The following is a 27,474-nucleotide window of genomic DNA, read 5'->3' as shown; positions in this document are numbered from 1 at the left end:
CCTTTATTTGTAATGACCGCTTCAAGACATTTCCTGTATGAAGAAACTAATCAACCATTGTTTGTATGATTTTGGCCCATTCTTTTAAAGATTCCAGGGGTCCCTTTTTTGAATACTGATCTTTAGTTAACTTCCAGAACTGTTCAATTGGATTTCTGGATTTCTCTGAAGCCAATTGAGAGTTTCCTTTGCTGAATGCTTTGGATCATTGTCCTGCTGGAGGGCAAGTAGCCATGTCTCATCCCCATCATCCTGGTGGATGGCAAGATTCTCCGGGAAAAGAAATGACTCCATTCATCATTCCTTCAACTGTATGAAGTCTGCCAGTACCATGAAATGAAAGACAGCCCCACACCATGATGCCTCCACCTCTAAACCTCACTGTTGTTATGGTATTTTTAGGGTGATGTACAGTGCCATTTCTCCTCCAAACATGGTGTGTAGTATAACATCCAAAATGTTCAATTTTGCCCTCGCCTGACCAGACTACATTCTTTCAGTATTTCATAGGCTTCTCCCAGTTTTGTGTAGCAAAAAAGCTTCTTTCGTAAGTCTTTCTTCTGCAATGGAGCCATGCGGGGGGAGAGTGCATAGAGGCCATGGCGGTGGAGTGCATTACCAAAGATCCTTAATTACTGACAAGATAGAGCAACATAATGCATCTCTATGGAAGAAAAATCCGAACACTTCCTGTCTGCTTAAAGAGGCGTGTCGCAAAGACGTCATAGTGGGATATCGATCTCTGAGATCTCTGAGATTGGCAAGCAGTTCAGTTTGAATGTTAACAGGTCTGCTTAAAGGGGGATTTCGCCCCCCTCCCCTTTGCGAAGACAGAACGCGGTAATGATCGAACCTTTGTGCCTCTCGCTCCGCTTTAACCCTCTCTGGTATTACCTATGATTTTCTCTGTAACAATTGTACCTGCTGCCTCCAAGTCTTTCAGAAGCTTTCTTCGAGCAGTCCTTGGCTACTCCTCTGACTATCCTTCTAGCTCCCTGGTCGGAAATCTTGCGAGGAGATTGTGTGTTGATGATGAAGTGATGTTCCTTCCACTTGCACATAATGGCCTCAATGTTGCTTACTTGACAATTCTGAAGTTTTGAAATGCACCTGTAACCAGTCCCATTAATATGTTTTGCAAAGGTCTTGGGAGATCTCTTTGCTTTTACCCATCATGAAATGTTTTTTGACACCTTGGCAACGAAAAACTTTTTTATTAGCCCATCATTATGGACTAACTTAGTTTATATTGATTTGCACAGATAGATTCCAGCTCGTTCCTTGCCTTTATTGCGTTGGTGTACTGCTGTTTCTTAGCGTATTCGATGCTTATTTCTCACTGGAATATACTTACTGAAAAAAACGTTGACGTGCTCAATACTTATTTCATCTGCTGTATATGAAAAGGGCACTGATTACATTAACAATGTTTATAAACATTTCATTTCGCAGGTCACCCCTGTTCCTTTAAAAGTCCTTAGCGATCTCAAATAACTCACATTCTTTGGCAGGCTGTTTGTTTTGTTGCCAGCCTGGTCTGTTTGTAGGTCGTCCGTCTAGACTCGCCATAGTAAGACAGGCTTATTAGCTGCAATATAACCCCAATAACATGGCTGATCAGGCCATATTTTCGTACCTGGCAGGATTGTGATTAAATCCCTGGCACCACAGGATGCGGTATGGAACAGCGAGTGCAGGAGGGAACTGCTCCTTAATCTCTCTCTCTGTCCTCCTCCGTGTCCTGAGACGAAAGAGCCGAACAAGTTAAATCTGTCCTTTTCAAACGCTTCTCAACATATGGACATTTGAGCCATTTTAGATTAAATATCATGTAAAACCATGCATCTGTATAGATGTTTGGTCAAGGGTGCAGGAGACGTACAGTTTGATAAGGAAAGGTGCTCGAATACAATTCACATGGTTTATAAGTCAGATATCAGTAATGAACTACTGATGATGGTGATGAATAGACATTCCTCAAATCAACAATTACTTTGAGGAATTGTATGGGTGAAATTGTATGCATTAGATGAATGACGCCTGAAAGTTACATCTGAATGTGTGTGTGTTTTTCTGTGTATGTGTATGTGTTTTCCCATATGGAAAAGATATAGAAAAAACTTATATGCCAGCAATGTGTTTTATATACAAAACTTGTATGATTTACTCTTGAAAGTGGCCCCTTTCTCGTTTTCCTCATACAACGTCATACTGTATATAGTCCTTACAGGTTACAATGTTTTATATGTTTCAGGTTACACAGATTTAGCAAGGATCTTATAATGGTTTCACTGTCATATTAAAATCTATCAGGTCTACCGAACTGAAACTGAGTGTTTGTGTGTATTTCTGTCTGTCTGTCTGTCTGCATGTGTGTGTGTGTGTGTGTGTGTGTGTGTGTGTGTGTGTCTCTGTGTGTGTGTGCAGGCTGAGATGGAGAAGCAGCTGGTGCTGGAGCGCGAGGAGTCGGTGCAGCGTCAGGCCATGCTGGAGCAGGAGCGGCGCGACCGCGAGCTGGCCATGAGGATCGCCCAGAGCGAGGCCGAGCTCATCCAGGAGGAGGCCCAGATGGACCCCAGCCTGCGCAGGTGTGCCCACTCCCCTCACCACACCACACCACACCACAGCGCCCCAGACATGACAGCAAATAGATCACCCACAACAAGCCACTTGCTCAATCACCTACTCTAGTGTTTATCACACGAAAGCAGGATTCAGAATTCAACTCAAGAGATTCATTGCAGTTGATTATTTCTGACATTATGCGAAAGCATGTGAAACCTACACATTTGTGCACAGTCTATGCTTATATTATGTAATGTATATCCATACAAGGTTACATATTATGAAGTTTATTTTTTACCACTTAAGGTGCATCACCACTTAATGTGTCTTGTATGAAGAAGACTCCTTCATGCTGTGGCTGTGTAACTTCTCTCTTTTTTATTCTCCAGCTACGATCTCTCATGTGCCTCGTTCTCAGAGAGAGAGAAGTAAGATCTAGAAACTTCCATCCCTCCCCCCCTCCCCTTCCTGTTTCTAGCTCGTCTATAGATCTCAACAGTGACTCTCCTTGAGACCCTCTCCTCTCCCATACTTTCTTAATCTCGCCGCCAAATCTCTCACCAACCTAGATAGAGGCTTACACCCTGACTGCCTAGCCATCAAAAACAATGGGCCGGTTCTCTATTTGATGCCTAATCCAAATTCTCTTTAATGCACCCAGGAATCAATCCTGCATTGTGTTTGCTGGACCAGAGGATCACTTGATTTGGCATGTATTTGTTGCAGCAAAAAAAAAACAAGCGAATAGTCGTCCAAAAAGCGAATTTCAAAGGCAGAGCATTCTCAAACTAGCAACTGCTCTGTTTGTTTGTGGCAGTGAAGGAATTGAAAGGCATTACATAACCCCAGTTGTGGGATAGACTATGGGATATCCAAGGATGAAAACTTTAAGGGCTAAGCTCTCAGGCTTATACCTGTACTGGGAAAATAAAAAACCCTGACCATAAAACGTATGCCATTTTCAAGCATTTTAGGCAATGCAACAAGGGTTGGCCATGAACATTTTTGTAACTAGCACTTTCAAAGCTCATGTAGTATTTTAACCTAATAATAATATATAGACAACCTATAATATAGAATCTACCATTTCATCTGCTGCAGTCTACTTACAGGTGCAATAGGCAGCATTACATCATGAGAGGAAAATGGCATAGAGCTCAGGATTGTGTTATGCCATAATAAATCGGTGGAAAAGAATAGATGTTGAAATCCCATAATGATAAGAACAGAAGGACTCCCCGAGGAGTCATTAGCCTACTGTTGGAATATTGTTTCATTTGACTCCCTGTGGTGGAAAGCTGCCTATAACATCTCACACATGCTGGCCTCCTATTATCTTTAATCCTATACAGTACGTGTCTATTCAGTGTAGAACCCTTTAATCGTGGAGAGGATGTTTATTTTCAGATGTACTGTAAGTGGTCCAAATGCAGTCAGGTGTATTTGCTGTGTAGTGTGTGTGTGTGTGTGTGTCCTCCACCAGTGACAGGTCTCTGTGCTGTGGTTGCCCCTCACATGCTTAGGATTAGCGTGGTGCTAGTCAGGTCTGGGAATGTGCCATCAGACCACGCTTCAGGTGTCTCTGCTGACACTGATCTTTGTGCGTGCGTCCGTGTGTGTGTGTGTGTGTGTGAAAGTCGTGTGCTTGGGTGTGTTTTCTCGTTGCGTGTGAGCCGGTGTCAGATCGTTTGGCTTATGGCGCTCAGCGATCTCCCCTGCATAGGCCGAGGGGACTCAGGCATGACACCTGCCATGGTGGGTTAATCACGCAGGTGTCCGTTTTAATGACTCCCGCTCAGGCACTCGCTTAAGGAGCTTCGCCCTCCCCTTCACAGCTGTTGGAGGTGGTCGCAGTGCAGTGTACAGTGTGTACACACACACACACACACACACACACACACACACACACGTACGGTACATACACACACATGCGCACACACATGCACACATCCACACAAGCGTGCGCAGACACACACACACACACACACACACAGTGTGGCTAATAACCTGGCTGATAAAACAGCAAGGAGACATCTGTGACGTCTCCTGTGGGAATGAGTGACAGGTGAAGAACAGGGAGCTTGGAAATCGGACCGTGGAGGGGTAATTTAGATGGCAGTGAATTTGATCTGGGTTGTTGTGTGTTTTTTTATGAACACATGGCTGTCTGTTATGTTCCTCCAGGAGTGACTTGGCCACAGAAATAGCTGAACTTCTGGCTAGGTGGGTGAACCGCACAAAGACCTTTGAAAGTGAGGGGGTAATCAACCCAACAAATCACCCAGATGGCAAAGATTAAAAAAACATGAAATCACATGCAAGAATCACATCAAATACAGCAAATCATCCTCCTGAAATTGAATTCCTTTGATTCTCCACGTTTGATCTTTTCATCTGATTTTTTTGATTAGGGAACAATACACTTGGTCATTAAGACTAAATCCATCCTCCAAATCCATCCTGGCAATGGTTGAACCATGTTGTTTCATAACCAGACTTACTTGGTTACTTTAGCCCTTCAACCTGACTTTCTCCTGTGATGTTACTCACAGTCCACCACACAGTGTACTGTGTACCCAGTAGCAGTATGTCTTTGGCGTTGTGTGGGAATCTCAGCCCTCCTTCAGCCAACTGGTCTGCATAACTGCCCCTCAGCTAAATGGCACTTACCCATTGTAAACCTCCGGCACTGGGCCAGCTAAAGGTCAATGTCACTGCGTGACTTTCAGACGGGGTTGGTACCAAACTGGGCGCCCTGTTGATATACAGTATATTATATATTATATAATATATATCAACAGGGCGCCCAGTTTGGTACCAACCCCGTCTGAAAGTCACGCAGTGACATTGACTAACATTGACATAACTGCCCCTCAGCTAAATGGCACTTACCCATTGTAAACCTCCGGCACTGGGCCAGCTAAAGGTCAATGTCACTGCGTGACTTTCAGACGGGGTTGGTACCAAACTGGGCGCCCTGTTGATGACAAGCGTTCTCTCTCCGTGCCAATTGGATTAGGGCTGCCACTACTCCCCAGTACTCCAAAGCTTCTGGGAGAGCCTCGGATGCCTCCAGTAAATCCCCTCGGCTCCGTGGACTTATCGGTCTCAAACCAGCAGGAGATGGCTCCTGACGTGATCCCCACACCGATGAGAGGATGGTGTTATGGGATAGCCGTTACGAGTCAGGCAGTGTGCTGTTGGGGGTGGGGGAAAGAATGTCAGTTCAAAGGGCAGTTTGGTTGACCCAACTGATTTACGCTCCCTTTCTCTACTAATGCTATTCTTACAAACTAGCTAGGCCACTGGCTTGTGGTGACCTCAGACACTCAGATAATCTATTGAGAAGTGGAGCAGGGTTATATGTCAGGCCTGCTGTAAATGAAATACCGTAGAATGTGCCAGTCTTGTGTAATCCGTGTAGTGTCTCCTCAAAGGGACCACTGCTTTCATCCTGTTTGAGCGTTTCCATCAACTTTGAGCAGTAAATCTTTTTGGAGACTTGTCACTGTTTGAATGAATCATTGTTAGTCCTCTCTCATTCCCCTCTTTGTGTTCCACTCCAGGGGAGTCCAAGTGCAAGCCAGCAAGGCCGCGATTGGTGTCAAGAAGTATGACCTCAGCAAGTGGAAGTATGCTGAGTTACGCGACGCCATCAACACCTCTTGCGGTAAGGGCGCTCTACCGGTCTGCGCCACACCAAGGGTTCTCTTCTCAGAGACTGAAATAAACTGATAACGACTGTAGACTGAGTGCTGAGAACAGTGTTCTGACTGTATACAAAGCTGTAAAAGTATATAGATTGGAAAGAAAGTACTTGTGCGTGTGTGGAAACCTTCGCAACCTATTAAGAGTTTAATGGAAGGCCATTTCAACCCATTTGTCCTTAGTGTCACTCAGTGGCATTGTCTGTCTACTCTTTAACCTCTAGACCTCCTCTGTCTGTCTCCATAGTTATCGTGGGCTGTGATATGATTTGTAACTTATCTCATGACGCTTTAAAGATTTCCTGACTTTATGTCCAGCTTAGAAAATGATCAGACTTTATATCAGGTGTTTAATGGACTTTTCACTGAATCAGCCTCTTTGTATTTCCCTGACTGAGACAGTTTTGTAATGTCACCTTGAGGAAGTGTTGTGATGTTGCATTCTTAGAACCACCTAAAATGGAATCAATATATTTCTCTCTTACTCGCGGCATTGCATGTTTTGTGGAGTTGTGTGTCCTTATTAAAAATGCATGCGTTTTGAACGGCTCCCCGGGCCCCGAGTATTGAGCGGTGGTGGTGGTGGTGTGTCTTTCACGTGTAGATATCGAGCTGCTCGCCGCCTGCCGAGAGGAGTTCCACCGCCGCCTGAAGGTGTACCACGCCTGGAAGTCCAAGAACAAGAAGCGCAATACGGACACCGAGCAGAGGGCGCCCAAGTCCGTCACCGACTACGGTAAGCGGTACAGTAGCAGCAGCAGCGGCGGCATCAACCCCCTCAGCCCAGGAGTGTGTGTGTGCTCCTCGGTCCTCAGCAACAGACAGACACATTACTCACACGCTGCACGGTTTTCCTTTTAAAAACCAACCCCCGTTTTTTTTTTTACAATGAAGTCTCCGCGGGCTTGCAGCGAGCTTACAGTAATCTGTTCCCGAGTTTAAGGAGATGAAGCTTTACTCTCCATGCAGAAAAAAGGCCCAGGTGTGATCCTGGGTGAGAAAGCAAAGGCAAGGTAAACACAGCCAGCCTCGCTCACTGATGTTGTCGGTGACGACAATTTTCCCGCTATTTGTTAATTATGGCAGGCTTCCTGTCTGTCGTGGCACTGAGGCATACCCCTAGGCCATTGGCACCACAATTGCCCTCTCTCTCTCTCTCTCTCTCTCTCTCTCCCTTTATCTCTCTCTCTCCCTCTCTCTCGCTCTCTCTCTCTGTGCATCGCTTTGTGGCATCCAGGTTGTTTTGAGCCGTGTCACCCTCAGATGCGGTCTGTGTGCCTCAGGGGGTGCCGTTTGCTGTTCGGATGCCTGCGAGCGCCGCGGCGTCTGGGGGACAGAGCCACATTGTTCGCGGCTGGCTCCAAAAGCTACTTCATCTCTTTGATTTGATGAAAAGTTTTTTTTTTTTTTTTGTGCGTGTGTTGTTTTTTTTTTTCTCTGAGTGCATCTCTGTGGGAAGAACAAAAGGAGTTTTATCCCCACGCCGTTCTTTGTGGTAACCCTCCGTGTCCCTTGCATTTCTCTCCCGCTTGGTGAGTGTACTTTGGTGGCAGTCGGAGTCCTACTGTGAATCCTAGCTGTGTGTGCGTGTGTGTGTGTGTGTGTGTGTGTGTTTGTGTGTGTGAGGCTCATTGACACGCAGACTGACGTTAACGAGGCTGCCTCTGGCAAAGAGATTGGGACTCTTCAGTGTTAGGTGACATGAAGCTTAAGTTGAGTCCCTACTTAACTGGCATACTTTTTCATGCCCATGTGGTATGTTGATGATATCTCTCATAGGGTACTGTACCACAGGCCTAGTGTGATTTTGAAAAAGTAAAAATATCGGCAGACTTGCATAACACTCCCAGTAGTGTTAAATCAGGGCACCATATCAACAGTCAATGCTTGCCACTGTGTTCAAAGTATACAGTGCACACAAGTACTGTATGCAACCCAGGAGAGATTGTAATAGTATTATTTCATTTAATCACATGAAGAAGACACTGTGGTTGCTTACAAAAAGAGCTTGATTAGCAGGTAGCTTGATTGATGTACAGAGCAGACAGAATTGCTTGAACATCTAATGCCCAGGCAAAAGTATCAGATCATGTAGGAACCTGATTTATGCCAGTAACAGTAAGAATACCAAACGGATCATAGCTTGTTCAGGATCCCTTTGCTGGGTTCTGGGACATTCTCTAGATTCTTATGAATAGCACATGCATGCTCCACTCCGTTGCTCTCTTCTCCTCCTGCTCGGTTGATGGGCCAGCAGTGGGAGCCCATGCAGGTGGCCCATGTGATCTAATGAACTAGCTGGCCCTGGCCAAAACCACAATCTGGACCTGCCATTAGTCTAACAAGATTGGATGACGAGCTGGAGAGCAAATTCATTAACAGGCTAAAGTGGCGATGTCCCGTCTCACCCCCCCCCCCCCCCCCCCACAGCCGAGCAGAACCCGGCGCCGCCCGTGCCAGCCCGCCAGCAGGAGAACGCCATGAGCCGCCAGCAGCGCTACTTCCGCATCCCCTTCATCCGGCCCGCCGACCAGTACAAGGACCCGCAGAACAAGAAGAAGGGCTGGTGGTACGCCCACTTCGACGGGCCCTGGATCGCCCGGCAGATGGAGCTGCACCCCGACAAGCAGCCCATAGTGCTCGTAGCAGGTGCCGACGCTCACACCATCATATCCGTTTTATCAACATACTGTAAACGTTACCGCGATGCCATGACCTTGCCTTTGAGCTGTTGCTTCAAGAGGGTTTATTCTATATGAATATTACAAGAGGGGCCCTTCCGTGTGTGAAACATTCATGAAGGATCATGTATTTTTAATGTCCTGTTCCAAAGGTCTCAAAGGTTACCTTGTGTGTGCACTGTATGTAGTCCGTACTGAGGAGCCGCGGTGACTTCCTGACCCCCTGTTATGTGTGTATTTTTCCCCCCTCTTCCCTCCAGGAAAGGATGACATGGAGATGTGCGAGCTCAGTCTGGAGGAGACGGGGCTGACGCGGAAGCGGGGCGCCGAGATCCTGCCCCGGCAGTTCGAGGAGATCTGGGAGCGCTGCGGCGGGATCCAGTACCTGCGCAGCGCCATCGAGAGCAAGCAGGCGCGGCCCACCCACGCCACGGCCCAGCTGCAGAACCTCCTCAAGTGAGGAGGGCCTCCCCCCCCCACGCCCCCCGCGAGCACCGTCCACTCCTGTCCGGCTCTAGTTCTGGACGATTAGGGTAATCTTGTGCTGTAGACAGCGCAAAGGGAACAGCACCCCCTACACCACCCACCCGCCCACCCACCCATCCATCCACTCATCCATCCACTCCATCAAGGGTAGTTAGAGCACTTTGAGCATCCGGCAGAAAACTCTTAACTACTCAGCTGTCTTTTTTTTTGTTGTCATATTTAAAAGCGTATGTTTCTTGTTTTTTGTCCTTTCTTGTTTGTTTGTATGATTTTGCTGTGAGACTTTATAGATGACAATTTCTGATTTGTACTGTTTTTTTCCCATGCAAATATGACTTATGCTTGAATTCATGATAAAAATTGGGGCCTTATTGTAATGGTGGTGTACCTATTTCTGATGTTATTATGTTATGGAAAAGTTCCGGATCTTACTCTGCTAATGGTTGTTAACGTGTCAACATTTGTCTTGTGTGACTAGTTGTGGTAAAGAGATGAATGACTCCGTGCTTTTAATTGCGTCTCTCAGTTTGAACTCCTCCAAACTCTCCTTTAAGTCTCCTTTTGCTGTTCTGTTCATGTTGACTCACAAGGTCTCGGCCGCTTGTCGGCTGTCAGTGTAGTTTTCCAAATATTCGTTTTCGAAGAGAAACATTGGGGCCAGAACTGGACCTGTTAGTTCACTTGAAAGCCGAGAAGTTTACACTTCACAAGCACAACACAGGCATCCACACTTGTAAAAGTCAGGATGCACTTTGTGACCTTACATCACCTCAGCGAAACACTGTGCATGTCAGACTGGAACAGTTGATAAACTGTAGCAGTAGAACTGCCTTCACAAAGTCTCAAAAACTTTCTATTCCTGAATTTTTTATTAGTCTAGCAGCTTTATTAGACTAAATCTATCCATCATTCACCTGCTGCTTTTTATTCTCTTCACGATTTTTGTACTTTGCGAATAAAAAAAGCGCAACTCATTTGACGGAAGCAGGAGCAGTCTCTCCCCAGTAAGTGCGGAGGAGAGTCAGCCTTTCGAGTGAGTGATTTGCTGTGATGTCTCGCTGTATGCGAGGTCTCAGATTGCCTCTCTGGAGCTCTTGTTTGTTGATGCGCAAAAAAACGTCAAGCACCGTTGTTATGAACTGGAAAGAATACTCCTCTCTGAGGCTGTTAGGCGGTTTGCAAATCGAGTTATTTCAAATGCATATGAATATTTATATGAGGCATTGACCATTTGGCTGAGAAGTCATGGGACAGAATATGGAGCAGAGTAGGGACAAGCACCGTTTTTAACGTAATTGTAACCTTTTGATGAAGGCAGATTGCTTTTTGCAGTGCTATGAAAGCTATAGTATAGGCAGAACATATTCGATTATGAAAGCATAATTCAGTTCAATGTTCCAAGCGATGATACTGATGTCTAATCATGTGCTCTTCAATGCCTAGTAAACGGTGATGGAAATCTGAAATGTACTGTACAGCATCATTTGACTAACATGAGACTGGTCGGAGGTAATTTAAGATACGGTGCAGAGCTGTTCTTCAGGTCTGTTTGTGCTCCAGTGCTGCTTATTTATGATACTTGATCTCTCCTGTGTGGCACAAACACTACTTCATTATGTAAATGTGCTTAGTTCCTGTAGTGGTGCAATGCGATGCAACCTTGCCGCTGTTGTCAGCATCCAGAAGATGACTGATTGATTGGTCGTCCACACACTAAACAGCATTTTCTCTCTCATTCCGCGTCACTCTTATGGTTAGGCGGAGCTAATGTTCCAAACTGCAGAGGGTCATTGCATTCCAGACGTGTCCATTTGTTGGCCGCAATGTGCTATCATAATAAACATAATTTCTCCCAACGTGTTGTTCTGTATTTCAAATGTTCTTCTCCTTCCCAGCTGTGTGACCTTGCGTTGGTGAGAGAGCAGTGGACCTTAAACAGCTGGGCGGACTGCTCCCGATAGCTATATATTAGCCAGGCCGTACCAGTCACTCTCCAGGGGCCAGACAGCTGTGACATTAACTGCTAGAGCTGAAGCACTGAGTCCAATAGCTTTCATTCAGAGGCTGCCACTGAAACAAACACGTGATGTATACACCTTCATGGTTTTAAAGGTCATTGTGGTAAGAGTCCACCAGATATGAATGATCCTTTAATGTAACTATTAGAACTCCAAAATAAGACTCCTCATTATGTCTTTCAGGTGTGCTGTGTTATAGAAATGTCAGACTTTAATTAAAAAAAAGTTATTTTATTGCCACAAAAAGTATAAAATCATTCATAGCATCCCACCATACATTTCAAATGGGTTATGAGATGATCGCCACACGTGATTGGGAGGAGCAAGAGAGATGGGTGGATGATATTAAATAGCACTAGATATGCGTTTATATGGGGATATTTAATACATGGGCATATGATTGAGGTACATAAAAAGGAAGACATACCGTACAGTACTTCTGTAAATGGCAAGTAAGAAAAATAACAAGCAGCTTATTTTACATTCATCTTATTTTTGGGACTCTGAAGAAGGCTAGACAGCTACACATCTTCTTGTCTCCAGTCATGATACCAGCAAGTGTATCCAATATGTATACAACCTCATTGTGAGGGAAGAGAAACAACCTTTTTGACAAGGGTATATGACACGATACAACACTCCTAGTCCTCAGTACACATACTGTATGTGAGCGCATTGAAGCAGTATTTTAGACCAGTGTACAGTACATACTTCAGGATTAGAACTGCATTCTTTTTTAGTGTGAATCCTCGATTACTGATGTGAAATCTCCAGTCCCAGTTGGTCCTGTCCTGTGACCAGAAGTCCTGTCCCCCTCAGCCAGAGGTCCAGCTCAGTCCACACACGGTCAGGAGCAGCAGAGACCTTTGGTTCCCGTATTGCACTGTCAATCAGGGTGGCCTCGGAGGTCCATCATCATAAAACAGTCACTTCAAAGCCGTCGCTGTCAGCTCCCCTCAGAAGGCAACAAGATGACCGATACTCGTCGTCTATCCTCCATGTCTGCTGAAGGAAACAGAGGTAGAAACACATTAAGAACTCATTAGTTTTTAAGTTTAAACGGAAATGCATATAGAGTGGAATTTGTGTAAGCACAGATTTGAGCTGCTCTGTGTGAATGCTAGTTGCATTAAGCTGGTATAGGCAGGGTCAAGTGGACAGGGTGACCTCAGTACATACAGTATTATGTCACTAAATGTGTTTCGTATTCACTGAAAGTTAGATTGGGTAAGAGTAGAGTGAGAAAATGCCATTCGCAGCTGTTAAGGTCAGAATGCCTGATTATTCACACCTTGAATATTTTGGTTATTTACTTGTGTATGTTTTTTTTTGAAGATAAAGATAAAAGATTAAAAGTCAAATGATAGAATTGTAAATATTTGTTATGGAAATATTATTTGTAATTATTATTAGAAGTAAAGTCTCTATGTAAAATAGTTACTTTATCATATTACTCATTGATGTTTATAAAAAGGCATTGAACTTTATATTTGATTAATGGGCGTGACAAGGTCAGATCTTAACCCTCTTACCTTAGCCCAGTGTCTTTCACATCTACAAATAATCCTGTATTTAATAATAGACGTACCAGTCATTAAACAGCCACATATTTAGCTCTCCAGAATGCACTCCTGATATAGCCTACTATATTTGTTACAATTAACCTGAAAAGTGCTTTAACCACTTCTAATGTTGTTTGTCCGTGATTTGATATTTAACAGTTAGGACTCACAGTACAACATGCATACAGTATATTTTAGGACATGAAGGGAACGATTCAAAAAGGAAAAGTCCACATCATTCCACACCCAGCATGTGGGGTGCACACACTATCTCACACTGTGCCTTTAACATAGGCCTACTCTCAGTCCCTGCAGCATACATCAGTGTGTATCACTTTTGATTGTCCTTATTCCTATCATAACGTACGGTGCCCTTTAACACAAGTGCACGTATCCATTGCCTTACCTCATTGTGTGGGATGCAGTGATGGAAGTCGACTATGTCTGAAACTAGCTTGTCGGATCTGGTGGTGTAGAGCTGTCTGGGGATCTGGAAAAGGCGCGGAGGACAGCACAATCAGCACCACAACTACACAACAACACTTCTCTCAAGCAGGAAGCGGAGCCACTACAGCGATACAAAGCAGAAGCAAGCAGAGTTGGCTTTGTAGCTACGCTAACTGCAAGCAGAGCTCTAGGTTTGGTGCAAAGAGATGTGGCGGTGATTACTGAGGCTGGCTACTGCTCACACCTGCTACAGCTCTAGGTCAATCCATGCAGAGCCATATGGGTCTAATTTCGAGTCTCCTTTGGAGGAAAAACACCTAGACGTCTGAGACATCTTTCATGTCTGAACTGGAGGGCCTCGTTTAAACTGTCAGAGTGCCCTGACGCTGCAATGATGAGCCTGAGATGAACCTCTGCATCTCAACTCAAGTCATTAGTGAGACTGAAAAAACTCTCATTGAAAATATAGTTGACTTGATTGTCAATGACATTTAACCTCTTCTCAGTATCTCATTACGCTCCAAGTAAATTGTTGGATAGGGCGCACTGCGATGGATACTGCTGCATGGATTATTTGTTTTCGGTACTGATCTATATTGTTCAGAATAAATCAAAACCTCATTCTTTTGAAGAGTACATATACGCCAGTGCATACTAGCTGTAAATCTTTTTTGAGAAGAATGTATAGATTTCTATAGATCTATTTGGTTCTTGTGAAAAGCTATTTCATTCATTTGATCTAGTCTTTATCTATGCATGGAAAGAAAGTGCATGGTAATTCACCATAGGCCAAGACAGAGTGTTAGTGTTTGGTAGCGAAAACCTAGCGGTGCAGCTCAAATGACTTGAGGGTTAGAGCAAGTGGACATAATAAGCTTTACTCTTTACCTCGATGCTAACATGTATGTTTTCAACTGAGTGAAAGGTGCCTTGCTCAGAGACTTGGGAAGAACCTGCTTCCGACCCCAAGGGGTAGCGTATTCTAGCCACTTGGGTTAAGACACCATCGTCACTCTGAAAAACTGGATTAACTCTCATTGAGCTCTCATATGGAGAAACATTCTGAGTGTGCCTACAACATAAACGAGACGAGAATTTCAACACCATCCATACTGAAATGAAACAAAACACAGTACAGTAGCAACACCTACTCTACGTAGGCATTCTCTACAACAAAAAAAAAGGCAAAGAGAAAGAGGCCTGCTTACACCAAAGTCACCGTCTTTCTGGTCCGTATACATTTCTTGTTTATGAGGACCAACAGGCCTATTATGGCGCACACCAGCGCCAGGCCCCCCACCAGACAGGCTACGAGCAGGAGTGGGTCTATGGGGAGAGACACCAGCTCCGTGCAGCGCTCCCCGTGGTAGTGCCAGAATTTGCCTACAGGACATCTAGAACGGTCAAGAGAACACAGGGAGGGAGTTAGGGGACCGCTGTGGAGGAGCCACATGCCCTCCAACTGGAACTGTGCCGCGGTGCCGTGAGTTACTGTTTGTCACACACAATGGCCCATCCCAGGACTTAAGGGATTTCACTCGATTCACTTTTACTACTGCGGGCACCTTTGGCTCCAGTTCAATTCATCACTTCAGGGATTTTTAAAAAACAAAGGCAAAACAGGTAAAGACACCAGCACATTAACATTCAGACAGAAACAACAAAAAGAGTTACAGGGACATACAAAAACAAATACGGAGGAACGTGTTCAAAAGACAAATGTAACCAGAGGTAGTGTCCAGCTGGTCACTGCTCCGGGCGGAGCCGAGTGGCCTGAGGGTACCTGCAGGTGGCGCCGTGCCCGGCGATGATCTCGCACTGGCCGTCGTTCAGGCAGTAGTCGGGCTCCAGCGCGCAGGTGCTCTGGCAGGGCAGGCCGTCCACCATGCTGTAGCCCGGGTCGCACAGGCACTCGGCCTCCATGGACCACGTGTTGACCACGCAGCGGGAGAAGTCGTTACACGCCATAAACTTGCACGGGTCCGCGTGGTCCGCTGGACAGCAGGAGGGTAGTGGTTATGACATGTTTGCATGCCTGTCAAAGGGAGACCCCCCCCCCTCCCACACACACACACACACACACACACACACACACACACACACACCACCTCCCTCACTTTCTCCCAGGGTACTCGGGGAGGGTGGGCAGGGGAGCACTCAAGGGCATTTTGATGGATGGGAGTGACAGTTTTAAACTGGGGCTTCATTAGGCGAGTAGGAAAACTCGGACCATAGGTGAGGCACTGAGCCATGATGCCAGAGAATATTAACATTTCACAACCACCAATGGAAGAACTTTGACTCTAAGCATTTTTCATCACATCTGTGCCACTCTGGATTTACGTGACATATAAAAATATGAAATTTGAAGCACTGAAATGATCTGAGATCACAGAAAATTCTAGGCCGTGGTAAAGATACATTATGTCATCTATCAGCTATAATTACAGTAATATTGCATTCGCAATAAACTTGCAAATGCCTTTCTTGAAATCCACAAAATCACAACACTTAAGCATCTACTGTATATCTCATACAATTTCAGGAAAAGAAGGCTAATGACTATGCACCCTACCCGCCTCGACATCCAGAGAGCCGCTGTCGATCTCCAGGTCGAGCCGCTTGGATGCGGCATTGCAGAACTCCTCCAGTACGCAGGTCACTGCCTCCGTGACGTTGTAGGGCACCGGCTTCTCCAGTTTCATCTTGCTATTCACCACCACGCTGCCGTTCCTGAAGTTGAGGATCTCAAGCTCTTTGAATCCTGTCAGATTTGATTGCAGATATGGCAGAAGCTGTGGGAGGAGGAGAGGAGAAGGAAGGGAGGGAAATGAGTCAGTACAGTCGCCCGGCATGTCGGAGTGTTGAATCATCCTCTCTCATCAAAGCCACTCTCGCCAAAAAAGCAATTTGGATCAAAAAAAAGTTTTTGGTAAATATTTTCTATGGTTCAAAGCAAAGTCACAAGTAATCATCATGATATTGGACTTTAAAAATGATAGGCAAAGAGGATGATTTTGTCAACGTTTCATTTGTACAGTTCAACGTCACAATGACAATGTCACAATGTCAAAGTCAGATGTCACAAATGTTTTACTATGAACTGTTACCATTCATAAGTTAGTACTAGAAGAAAATGGTTATTGGAGGTTAAATGCACAGACACAATGCAGGCTGGATAGGTGATTCCATTCAACACGAGGACAATGGAAGTGATCAATTTTCTTTAATTGACTGAATCTCAAACTCTTTTTTGATTCAGGTGCACAATCATTTGTTTGGCCTTGCCAAACTGGGAACAAAGCAGTGTCTTCCAGGATCACCTCTCCAACCCGCTGAAACACCAAACACTTCAATCAATCTGAAACCCAAGGCTGCAAGGTTTGCTAGTGTCTCAGAGTCCTTGAATTCATGTAGAATGTAAGATTCTGAAACACAAAAGCCAAGGTGGTGTGGTTTTAAGACATCGATTTGCCACCCCTCTGCCTCAAGCTACCATGTCTACAGTGCTGTGGAGAATACTCTCACCTTTCAATTAAGATCACACTGAAAAGGTCACTCAACACCACATTACATTAAGCTGGGGTCTCGTGCAGCTGTACCCAAACATTAGGGTTTAATCGTTTCTGGGACCTAAAAAAGGTGCACCTGCATTCCAACAAGTTCTTTCCTCTTCCCCATGTTACAATGAGTGCCCTAACTTACAAACATGCTCTCAAAAACATTCTCAAAATGTCAAGACAAACAACAGCCCTAAATAAAAAATACAGTCTAGCCACACCGCTGCGCTTGACATTTGTTTACATAATGGTGTTTGAGGATCAGAGGGCTGCTATGCTTTTAGCACACCCTCTTCAAAAGGTGGAGTAGCGGATTAGAATGTCTTAGTGCAGAGCGCCCATATCTGTATGCGAGGAGATAAGAGGCATTACGGCCTGATCTGCCACTCCAGGTGCACTTCTCACCTCTCGGCTGGCCGCCAACTCACTATAGATGTAATGCACCCCCACGAAGAACGCTGTGTCTCCCAGTAAGGGCTAAGCTAGCAAACCAGTGGCTGAAATAATTGGCTGGGCATACGTTTGCACCTTTGCATCCAGGTTTTTTTTAGAAGGAGTCACCATGGCATTTTACTCCTAAGGCCACACAAGCACAACACACGAGGAACCAAAAACACACCGTAGTGTTATAGTGTTATCACTCGGCCACACAACAGTCACGGCCTATTGGCCATACCAGTCCTAGGTTACACTTGTATCTACTGGTTGTTGGTTTGACTCCCAGATGATACAGTCCTGTACTTGTGTTAAGACGTTAAGATGAAATGATTACATTAACTCCATGATGGAATCATCTTGCTTTGTGTCACCCCGAGCCATTTAAATCTCCATATCCAATTATATTGGTTGCAACACAAACCAGTAGAGACAGGGGTAAGGGAGGGGTATGTCAATTAGGCCCAAGGGAATCTGTTCAGTACATCTACTGAACTGCCTACAATAGAGAAATAAATCAAAGACAGTGTTCCTCTCTGAGAAGTGCCAGAGTTTAAGGGCTCATGTATGGGTAACAATCATATCGTGTTGGCATGTTTGTTTCAAATATAATGGATCCATGATTTGGCTGCCTGTGCTACTATTGAGTATTGATTAACAATATCTATATGGTTTCAGTTTAATGTCCAAATTCTGATAGTTGAAGCCGTTTCAGTAGCCCTGTCATTTGGCACTGGATACACTATGCTAATGGCTATCTACTGAGGTGTTCTATACTGTGTACTTACCAGCAGAGATGTAAAGCAACTAAGTAGAAATACTTAAGTGCGTTACTTAAGTATGAACGGGGAGTATCTGTACTTTACATGAGTTTTTATTTTCCCTCCTACTTTTACGTTACTACATTTTTATAAATGAAATGTGTACTTTAACTCTACTAAATTTTCATTTGCAGCATTAAGTAGAGAGTAGGCCAAAATATTATAGCTATTTGCCACCCCAAGATTTTCTGACCTGATATCACCACGGGACACAGCAATGAATGAAGACAGAGTGACAGAGTTAAAGCAAATACAGCTAAGACATAGCCAAGGCCTATGTGGGCTAAGGAGCTTAATTAAAAGAAAATTCTAACTGTTTGTTTTTCATTAATATCACTTTTGTTTAGGCAAAGCATGTTTATGGAGTGTGATGTAGCTGTAAACATGTTGGATACACTTCATTATAGGCCTATAAAAGGAACCAGCAGTGAAAAATGAATGCCAGCCATACCTTTGTTCAGGCTTCAAAGACATTGTGTATGAAGTGTAGGCACCAAGTTTTAAGGTGCTGCATGAACTTAATAGCCTATCCAAAGTTCTGACTGCTTTCTTTTTCATTAAAAGCATAGTGAAGGGAGAGAGTTGACACAGTTTTTACTAGTAGCCTACTTTGGACTATGACTTTCAGTACTTAAGTTTTATAATGTGCTTATTGTCATACTTAAGTACTGCAAATAATAGATACATTAAGACTTTTACTGAGGTGGTATACTTAAATATTACTTTTACTTTTACATAACCTTGTATTTGTGAAATGTGATCATTGGTTTGCGCAACCATTTATAATTGGAAATGGAGAATCAACAACACTAAAATATCTTTTTCCAAAGGTCACTGACCACATGTCTGCCCACATTTGGACCAAAATATCTGCTAAGGACGATAAGCATAAACATGAACAATTCCTAAAGATTGTTCTCCACCAGCCTGTCAGTTTGGACATTTGGCAAATTCTCATGAATGTTGTGAAAGCATTCTTCTGCCACAAGTGTGACCATGTTAATAAAGATCATTTCATACACTAAATATACTTAAACCAGTGTGAACACAATACAGTACACTCTTTCTTATTGTCTGGAGCATAGCAGGAATGTGGCAATTCTCTATGCAGTTCAAGAATAACAACAACAACAACAACAACCACAAACGAAATGCAGCAGCATGTGGACATTATGTTTGAATTCACATCATTGACATATTCTGCTATAGCAATAATGCCATGTAGTACATATCTGACTAAACACAGGTCTGACCACTCAAGCATACACCCACACACACACACACACACACGCACTCTCACACACGCAGACACACACACGCTCTCACACACACACACGCAGACACACATACGCAGACACACACACGCAGACACACACACGCAGACACACACACGCAGACACACACACGCTCTCACACACACACACGCAGACACACACACGCTCTCACACACGCTCTCACACACACACGCTCTCACACACACACACACACGCTCTCTCACACACACACACACGCTCTCTCACACACACACACACACACACACACACACACACACACACACACGCAGACACACACACGCAGACACACACACGCAGACACACACACGCTCTCACACACACACACGCAGACACACACACGCTCTCACACACGCTCTCACACACACACGCTCTCACACACACACACACACACACGCTCTCACACACACACACACACACACACACACACACACACACACACACACACACACACACACACACACACACACACACACACACACACACACCCTCTTGCACGTGTACGACCACACTGGCCCTAAGTTGATAGGAATCACCCATAGTGTTCATGTAAAACATGCAGAGAGCTTATACAAATCAGCATTACCTAAAGCCTCTTAGTTAGTCACTCAACAGCAAGGCATAGCGTGTAGATTGTCACCTGATTCAGACTACCCTTAGTCTTCCATTCTAAGTTGGTTCCGCAGAAACCCAACAGTGTTCAGAAAATCTTCATGACACCGGAAAACGCATTGTGCCTTTACAGCTTAAATGCTCTTAATGTCTTGATCAAACTACTGATGCAATTTGCCGTCTCCATCAAACTCATAGCAGGAGCTCTCTTGCAAGGGAGACTTTTCATCTTGTACACCACAGTGCTGAAGTACCCACAGCTTGAAACAAATTATAGAATTAGCTACACGTCCAGAGTATCTGTTAACACCCCCCCCCCCTTCCTGCCTCTCCAGACACTCTGAGACTGAACTCATTTCACCATTAACCATTATGCAGGAAGTTCAGAGGTTTATTGGAATCCATGTAAAAAAGCATACAATGCAAACAAACACTTCACAAAAGAGACATTGTACCATTGTGGCTGACTGACGCCGTTTCAGACAAACAACAGAATGGAATGAGCCTATTAGTAGTCTTTGGCTTTGTGGCTTCCAATCTCCTCAATCAAGACTAAGAGGTTCATATCAAAGGATTATAAGCTACTGTGCCATTCATAAATGGGAGACCTACAGTAACCCTACCCTACCAGAGATCCTCAGCAGCACAAGCTGAAGTAGCCTACTGACATACAGTACTGCACACATACACCGTAACAAGAGAAGGAGTTCCAGAAAAGCAACAACATGCGGAGAGCACACAAGATTAAGGCACAATACAGTACATATCGCAACAAGGAGAACAATGAGCCAAAATGCAACGGACACGCAAATTCATCCATATCTGAATGTGCATGCTTGATGTTTGATAAGAAATTTTAGTGCGGGGACTGGTGGTTAGTTATGGACAAACATGTATAGACATGGACAACATTTAAGATGATGGTTAATTACTTCCATGTCTGTGGAAACTGTTAAAGAATCAGTTGCACTAGAAAAGTTAAGTTGTTAAAAAATAAAGTTGTAAGCCTCTAGATAAACTACAGTAATTCTAGAGAGATTGGCAAAACCCCTCCAGTGGAGATACCGGTATTGAGGCTAATGTCCTCCCAGTTTCCGGCTTAGTAGACGCTTCAGGAGTTGGAGTTTCCTCACGATCAGGCAACTGTCTCTAGTTGAAAGACAATTTAACCAGCAGTTTCACATGTTACTGTATATTATTTGTTTACTTAAATCTGCATGATATCCATTGAATTCTGTATACATGCAGTATACATCACCTTTGCATGTCTTCAGATACAAAAATAAGTTTTCAAAAAATATACATCAGCACCCTTAATTTAATAATTTAATCACGGAAGAGGTATAAAAAATCCCTTAAAAAAACAACAACAACAAAAAAAAAACAAAAAAGAAAAACAAATAAAGTGTCATTTCCATGACAAAAATATCCAATGACTTGTTCTTTTTGGCTTGTTTCATTCACATGAGCCTGGTGCTAAGCATTTAACAGCAGGATAAAGGCATGCAGGCAAATGATAGGAATCACATAAATATGTTTACCTACCAGCTCAAGGAATGTGTTCTCCAGGGATTTGTACTCGGGGGAGCTCTTGTCGAACAGGTCCTCAGAAAAAATCATGTTAGTCACTCTTAAGCTAAAGAACACCACCAGATCATTGGCCTGGTTGGAGGCTACCATGGACGGCGTAGTCAAGAGTCTGAGTTGTGGAGGTGCAGTCACAGTCTCGTTGGACTCGGGGGCGTCCCCGCTGCTGTAGTCCAACATCTCAGTCTGTTCCCGGTCTTCTTGCATGCCCTGCTCGTTCTCCAGGACTTCCACCTTTGGAGGAACTTCCTGGCCCTCCTCTTCTGGTAGTGGAACGGCTGGGGTTCCAGTGTCAGCGGTGGAGCTGGGTTCCGAGGGGACCTCTATGGGCTCTACAGGTTCTAAGACTGTGGGTTCAGGGGGGATCTCTACTGGTCCAACTGGTTGTATCGTTGTCTCAACAGCAGGGACGTCCATGGGCAGGTCAGGCTCAGGCGTGCTAGGGACTGAGGGAGCTTCTACTGGTTCTACAGGCTCAAGACTAGTTGGCACAGAAGGAGCCTCTACTGGTTCCACCGACTCGATTGTGTCAGTTACTGCAGGTGCCTCGACGGTTTCTATAGATGCAGATGTGGCAGGAGTGTCTGTAGGTTCCTCGCTGGGTTGGATGGCCGATGGTGATAGAATGGTGGATTCTGTCTGCACAGACTCTATGGTGGTGGCACCTGTCTCCATCACGGCACCCCCAGAGGGAGGGACAGTTGCTGCTTCGAGTACTACTTCAGTATCGTCCAACTCCATAGGTTCCAAGTCTTGTGGTAAGGCATCCTCAGGTGTCATATCAACTCCTTGGGAAACACATGAATGCATCAGACACTGCTCAATCACAACGCAAGAGACATTGATATTTCAGTTTCATTGACATTTTCAGAGAAGAAAAATATTCACCTGGCACAGATGAACACAGACATACAAGATATTAGATATATTAGACTAAATAATAGTTTCATTATCACCAAGCCCTACATTATATACTGTCAAACTGAATCCATTTCATTGATCCAGATTTTGACATCTCCGTCAGATTAACAAGCACGTCCTATGCTATGTTTCATCAACATCTGGGGTACATCTCAGGGGCAGCATTGATTTAAATACTGTAGGAATTCTACCTTCTATTTCCTGTTCAGCAGGCATGAGATTCTCGAGCTCCGAGTCCCCCTCTGTGTCCTCCAGCTCTGGGACTCTGATTGCCTCAGTAGGGGGGTGCTCCGTGACCGTTAAGGGGGTCGTTGCAGGAGGCTCCATGACATCTTCAGGGATTACTTCACCACCATCATCAGGGGCAGCTGTGTCCTCGGCTGCCCCCTGTTCTTCTCCTCGCTGAGTGGGTGCGGAGTCTGGAAACAGATATTGGGGGGTGTAGCTAATTCGATAACATAGCATTTAATACAGCACAACGCCTGCTTGTGTATCCTAAAGTTAAACACCTTACCTGAGCCAAAACTGAGTGAGAGGATGTCCACCGGGAGCGACGTGTCCTCGCTCAGGGCCTTGGCTACCAGTTGCCTCAAGTCCATTTCAGTGGGGGGCTCCGCCACTTCTCCGCCTGGCTCAGTGGGGTGGCCGTTCTCAAACACCACAGCGTAATGCACAGAGACATCCTCGGGCCTAATAAACAAAAGGGTGGCCAGCAGAGGAGAAGGGAGCTCAATTAGCACTGACTAACGGCAACGACATGAAAGAACATGCCCTAATTAACCCCATACCATGTGGTTATGATGTTTGACAATTGGTCTGTCCAAATAATAATGTATTGAGGGGAACTACTGTGGCACTATGAATACAATTTGTGTGCATCCATTCCTAAGGCACTTTCACTACCAATCTGTTCATTTAAGAAGGAAGCCGTTTGTGTGAAACGGCAATTTGCTGACTCAATGGAGGGGAATATCAGTGAACTTTCAGAGTTAAAAACCCACCGAAATCCCAACATCCGAATCTCTTTAAATCCAGGAAGTTTGTCCAAGATATGTACCATCTATGGGAGAATAAACAAAACAAAATAGTCCTAATGTTACGTGTGTATTCAATTAAACAGTCTTGCTTGATTAAAGCACTTCACTTTGCTAATCCTTTTGATAACTGCAGCAAACATGCTTCAATTTAACAATGGCATTCTGGTGTGAAATAAAGCCTCTCAGTTTGTTTCCTCTGGTATTTGCATGCCCATGACCTTTGTACAAAACAATGCCTTGGATAAAATATTTAATCAATCAGAAATATTTCCTCATTATCATGCATAGCCATAATCACATTGTACAAATTGGCAGCAGGCTTTTGAAGTTGCCCAATGCTTTAGTCGGCTTTATCATATTTTGACTCTTTTGACCCAAATTAAAACCCGAGCTAAGAATTTGGTTGAACAAATCCATGCATTTGCAGTCAAAGCTCTAAATACAACAGCTTTTACAACAGATCCTCCCAACTATTTATTGGGGAAGATTTACTCTGTTCCAGAGTTATTGCCGCACAGCGCAAGGCATGCAAAATTCATTGGGAAACAGAGGATATTTTGATTGAACACACAAAGAATGTGAGGACTCTGGCTAGAGGCCATTTGTATTGTCCTTGGATGTGGACTAAAACAAAGGCTGCCTATAGGGGATGTCTGAGTGTAATCCCAACTCATCAGATCTGAAGAGCTTACCTGCTCTTTGAGGGTCTGTGTTATGTCGTGGTACTGGGGGGTGTCAGGGTCAGCCAGAAGCTCACTATAGCCTGGTTCCAATATAGTCACACTGAACTCCACGATGATCTGCTCTTCCACCTCCTCGGGAATGACGTTTAGAGTCTCTGTTGTCTGAGAGACAGAGTGAGAGACAGGGTGATTGGATTGGAAGTGGAACCATGACACAACCTTTTGGCCTTGCCCACAGACCTGGCACGGTGGGGCAATAAGGCCACTGGCCCAGTCAGTGGGCATGACCTCAGCTGCCACGGTAACTGCATTACAGGAGGATTGGCCAACTAGTCGCAACCCCACAGGACATTGCTAACAGGCTAACTGAAACAGCGCTGGAGGGAGTGGTGATTAGTTTTAAGGATTTGTCCACAGGCATAACTGTAGGCACATTTTGGAAAATTTCTGGAAATCAATTTCCTTCATTTTTTAAAAAAATCTTAAATCTTTTGTTCATCCCATGTTAACTTTATGTCATGATTGGCAAACACATCAAAAGTCTTGTTCCACTTTGAAAGGGTGATTCACTCCACAGCTTGGGCTTTGAAACTCAGAGTATCAGCCTCACCTCTTCACTTCCAATGATCACTAGCTTGGCGGCAGTCTTTGAACCTGTGAGGTAGTAATGAGCCAGACATTAGTAATGTTACAGCCTGAAGAGAGAGAGAGAATTCTTTCTTTCATTTTAGCAGCTGCTTTCAGTAAAGGCTGATGATGACTCACACTTATCTCCACCCGGCGTGTGTGTTGCCAAAGGAAAGCCACTGGTATAAGGAGAAAAAGTTATTACACATACATTGTGCTATTTCACTTCTTTAAAACACTATTTTAGTATTTTTAATGTGGTGTGTGGACATTTAAGTACCAAACGACTTCATCAGAGCATGTATTTTGCACTTCACTATTTCAGTAACCTTGACTTCAAAATATCAGTGTGAAAGACTTTCCCCCCCAGTTTGATTCAATTAATTCTGTTCTTTACCTTTCCAGGTGGAGCTCTGTGGGATTCACCCTCTGTGGAGGACAACAACATTGTTAAGTGTAATCCATTATCATGCCACAGTAAAACTCTGTGTTTCACACTGTGTCAGCCAAGGTCCTCACCTTTGCAACCATGTCGAGATGCTCCTGGTTGCTGCTGAAGTTTCTGGCCAGGTCATCTACGCAGAGAGAGTCCCTTTGACAGGCCTCCACCCACTGATGGTACTCGATGGTGTCAGGGACTCTGTCCAGAAAGATCTGGAACGCCTCCCACACCGCCTCCTGACACACTGCGCAATGAGACACATCTCTCTTCAGTTTTTTGTCAATGGCTTTTATGCATCTTTGAATCGTTCTCAGAATGTGGACTGCTAGTGCTAACTGTTTATGGTGTGGTACAGAATGGCATCAGCAATAATTTTAGCTACTTCATCATTATTTTTCTCTCTCTCTCTCTCTCTCACACACACACACACACACACACACACACACACACACACACACACACGCACACGCACACGCACACATCACTTTTGTACCAATTTGCTTCAAAATGATTGCTGTTCATTCTAGCACAATACTGAGGCTTTTTCAGCTATGAGATTCAAAAAGAGCAAATCTGTTTCATCTAAGCCTCAAAACTAAAAGCACTGAGCCAAAGCTACATCAAAGCAGAGGCATATTTATCAATAGGCTACAGGCTAAAATTCGAGATAGGGGTTTTGTTGTGGTGTAGCTCTTTTTTCTATATCTTCACTTGGTTTCTCTGCCTTTCCTCTTGCCTCTGTTTGATTCTCCACACGTTTGTGACCCCTAACTAATTGATCTCATAAATGAGATAATGGTTCCACGGTTCCCAGTGGGACTGGTTTACCTCTCATCCTGTAGTAGGCGCGGTGGCTGGCTATGACCTCCGACATGGTCTCCTGTGGACACACTTTCACCCCGGTGCTGAAAACAGTGGACCTCTTCATCCTCGTGGTCCTCAGATCGTGCACTGCCGTATCGCCCGAGGTCCGTTTAACGACGGGCCGTAACGTTTCCAGGAAGTGTCTGTATTTCACGTTCCTGAACCCTGACAAATCTTGACTGTCGGTGTCTTAAAAAAAAAATAAGAGTGGCCAAGGTGAGTCTGTGTAAGAGTGCCAAATAAACAAACAGTTGTGAATCTTTTTGGGTGATCACGTGAAAGTATGTTTGTATACAATGTTCATTTAATAGGATTAGAGCCGGAAGAGCTCACGATCTGTTGTAATACCACCATAGCAGATGTTAAGAAGCCTACTGTACACTACAGAACAGACAGAACAACCATAGGTCTGTTTAAGTGAGTGGTGTCAAAACAGTCAAAGCCTTTTAAAAGTGTTCATGATGGTGCCCTCCATTAATGAGCTCTGTGAGGAGACTATCATCATTTTAGTGAATCACTACAGTTATATTGCAATTACAGTAGGCCTATGTAAGGCTGTTTGACTATATCTGCCATTTAATCTCAAATGTCATATAATAAAGTGTAAATGCAAGTGTAATGTGAATTAACATCTAAACCATTTTTACACTTTTAGATCCCAAACTTTGTTGTCTCACTACTGCCAATGTGGAGCAGCCACCTAGATGTTATGATACCAGCCATTTTGTGCCAATATGCTCATCACCGAGTCATCAAACAAGGTATGATGGACACTATGATCTTTGTGATTCTCTAACATGAACCCATCTATCACCTACTGGGTCTGTTCTTGTGTGCATAATGTAAATAATATATTTTGTCATGTCTGTCTTCAGCAATGGTATTTGTTATTCAACCACTGCATCAAAATATCCCATTCTGTTTTGTACTCTGCTCCACTGTAATTGAATCAGTCAACCAGCAAACTTTTCTTGTATACTTCCACACTTTACTTCCTTTCCACCTCCCACTGCTCCACCGCCAGGTAGTGCCATGTAATTACGCAAGGTCATTAGGCTAGAAAGCATAGGCTCTCCATTCAAGGAGGCCATTTTCTCAAAATCGCAGCATTGTGTGACCAGGTGGCA

General features: G+C 44.3%; 2 protein-coding genes across 3 annotated transcripts in view; one reads left to right on the top strand and one right to left on the bottom strand.

Annotated features, from left to right (window-relative positions):
• Positions 1–11,287, top strand: part of myo6b (myosin VIb) — a 39,996-nt gene extending 28,709 nt beyond the window's left edge. The window contains exons 28-33 of one of the 2 annotated variants that reach the window (XM_062522942.1): positions 2,428–2,588; positions 4,750–4,788; positions 6,132–6,235; positions 6,877–7,008; positions 8,703–8,921; positions 9,214–11,287. In XM_062522942.1, coding sequence (XP_062378926.1) covers positions 2,428–2,588; positions 4,750–4,788; positions 6,132–6,235; positions 6,877–7,008; positions 8,703–8,921; positions 9,214–9,413 — 855 coding nt within the window. In that variant the 3' untranslated portion in view covers positions 9,414–11,287. The remainder of the gene's footprint in view (positions 1–2,427; positions 2,589–4,749; positions 4,789–6,131; positions 6,236–6,876; positions 7,009–8,702; positions 8,922–9,213) is intronic. The other variant, XM_062522943.1, reaches the window with a different exon arrangement.
• Positions 11,288–11,765: 478 nt separating this feature from the next.
• On the bottom strand, positions 11,766–26,411 carry impg1b (interphotoreceptor matrix proteoglycan 1b). Its single transcript, XM_062523494.1, has 14 exons — positions 26,312–26,411; positions 25,561–25,727; positions 25,439–25,470; positions 25,180–25,220; positions 25,025–25,068; positions 24,424–24,576; positions 23,696–23,754; positions 23,209–23,384; positions 22,886–23,113; positions 21,732–22,561; positions 16,042–16,261; positions 15,250–15,460; positions 13,426–13,509; positions 11,766–12,459 (listed from the first exon to the last, which is right to left on the bottom strand). Exons 1-13 carry the CDS (start codon positions 26,409–26,411, stop codon positions 13,470–13,472), a joined length of 2,301 nt encoding a protein of 766 aa, XP_062379478.1. The 3' UTR covers positions 11,766–12,459; positions 13,426–13,469.
• Between the last annotated feature and the right edge of the window lie 1,063 nt (positions 26,412–27,474).

Source organism: Sardina pilchardus, chromosome 20 (genome assembly GCF_963854185.1).
Source record: "Sardina pilchardus chromosome 20, fSarPil1.1, whole genome shotgun sequence".
In the NCBI taxonomy this organism is placed as follows: Eukaryota; Metazoa; Chordata; class Actinopteri; order Clupeiformes; family Clupeidae; genus Sardina; species Sardina pilchardus.
The sequence above is the reverse complement of the archived record's forward strand: the minus strand, read 5'-3'. Positions and strand labels throughout refer to the sequence as shown.

Coding starts and splice junctions, on each gene's coding strand:
- impg1b (XM_062523494.1), bottom strand. CDS start 26,411: ATGAAGAGGTCCACTGTTTTCAGCACCGGGGTGAAAGTGTGTCCACAG. Junction 25,728..26,311: donor CGCCTACTACAGGATGAGAG/GTAAACCAGTCC, acceptor CTCATTGCGCAG/TGTGTCAGGAGGCGGTGTGG. Junction 24,577..25,024: donor TGATCATTGGAAGTGAAGAG/GTGAGGCTGATA, acceptor TCTGTCTCTCAG/ACAACAGAGACTCTAAACGT.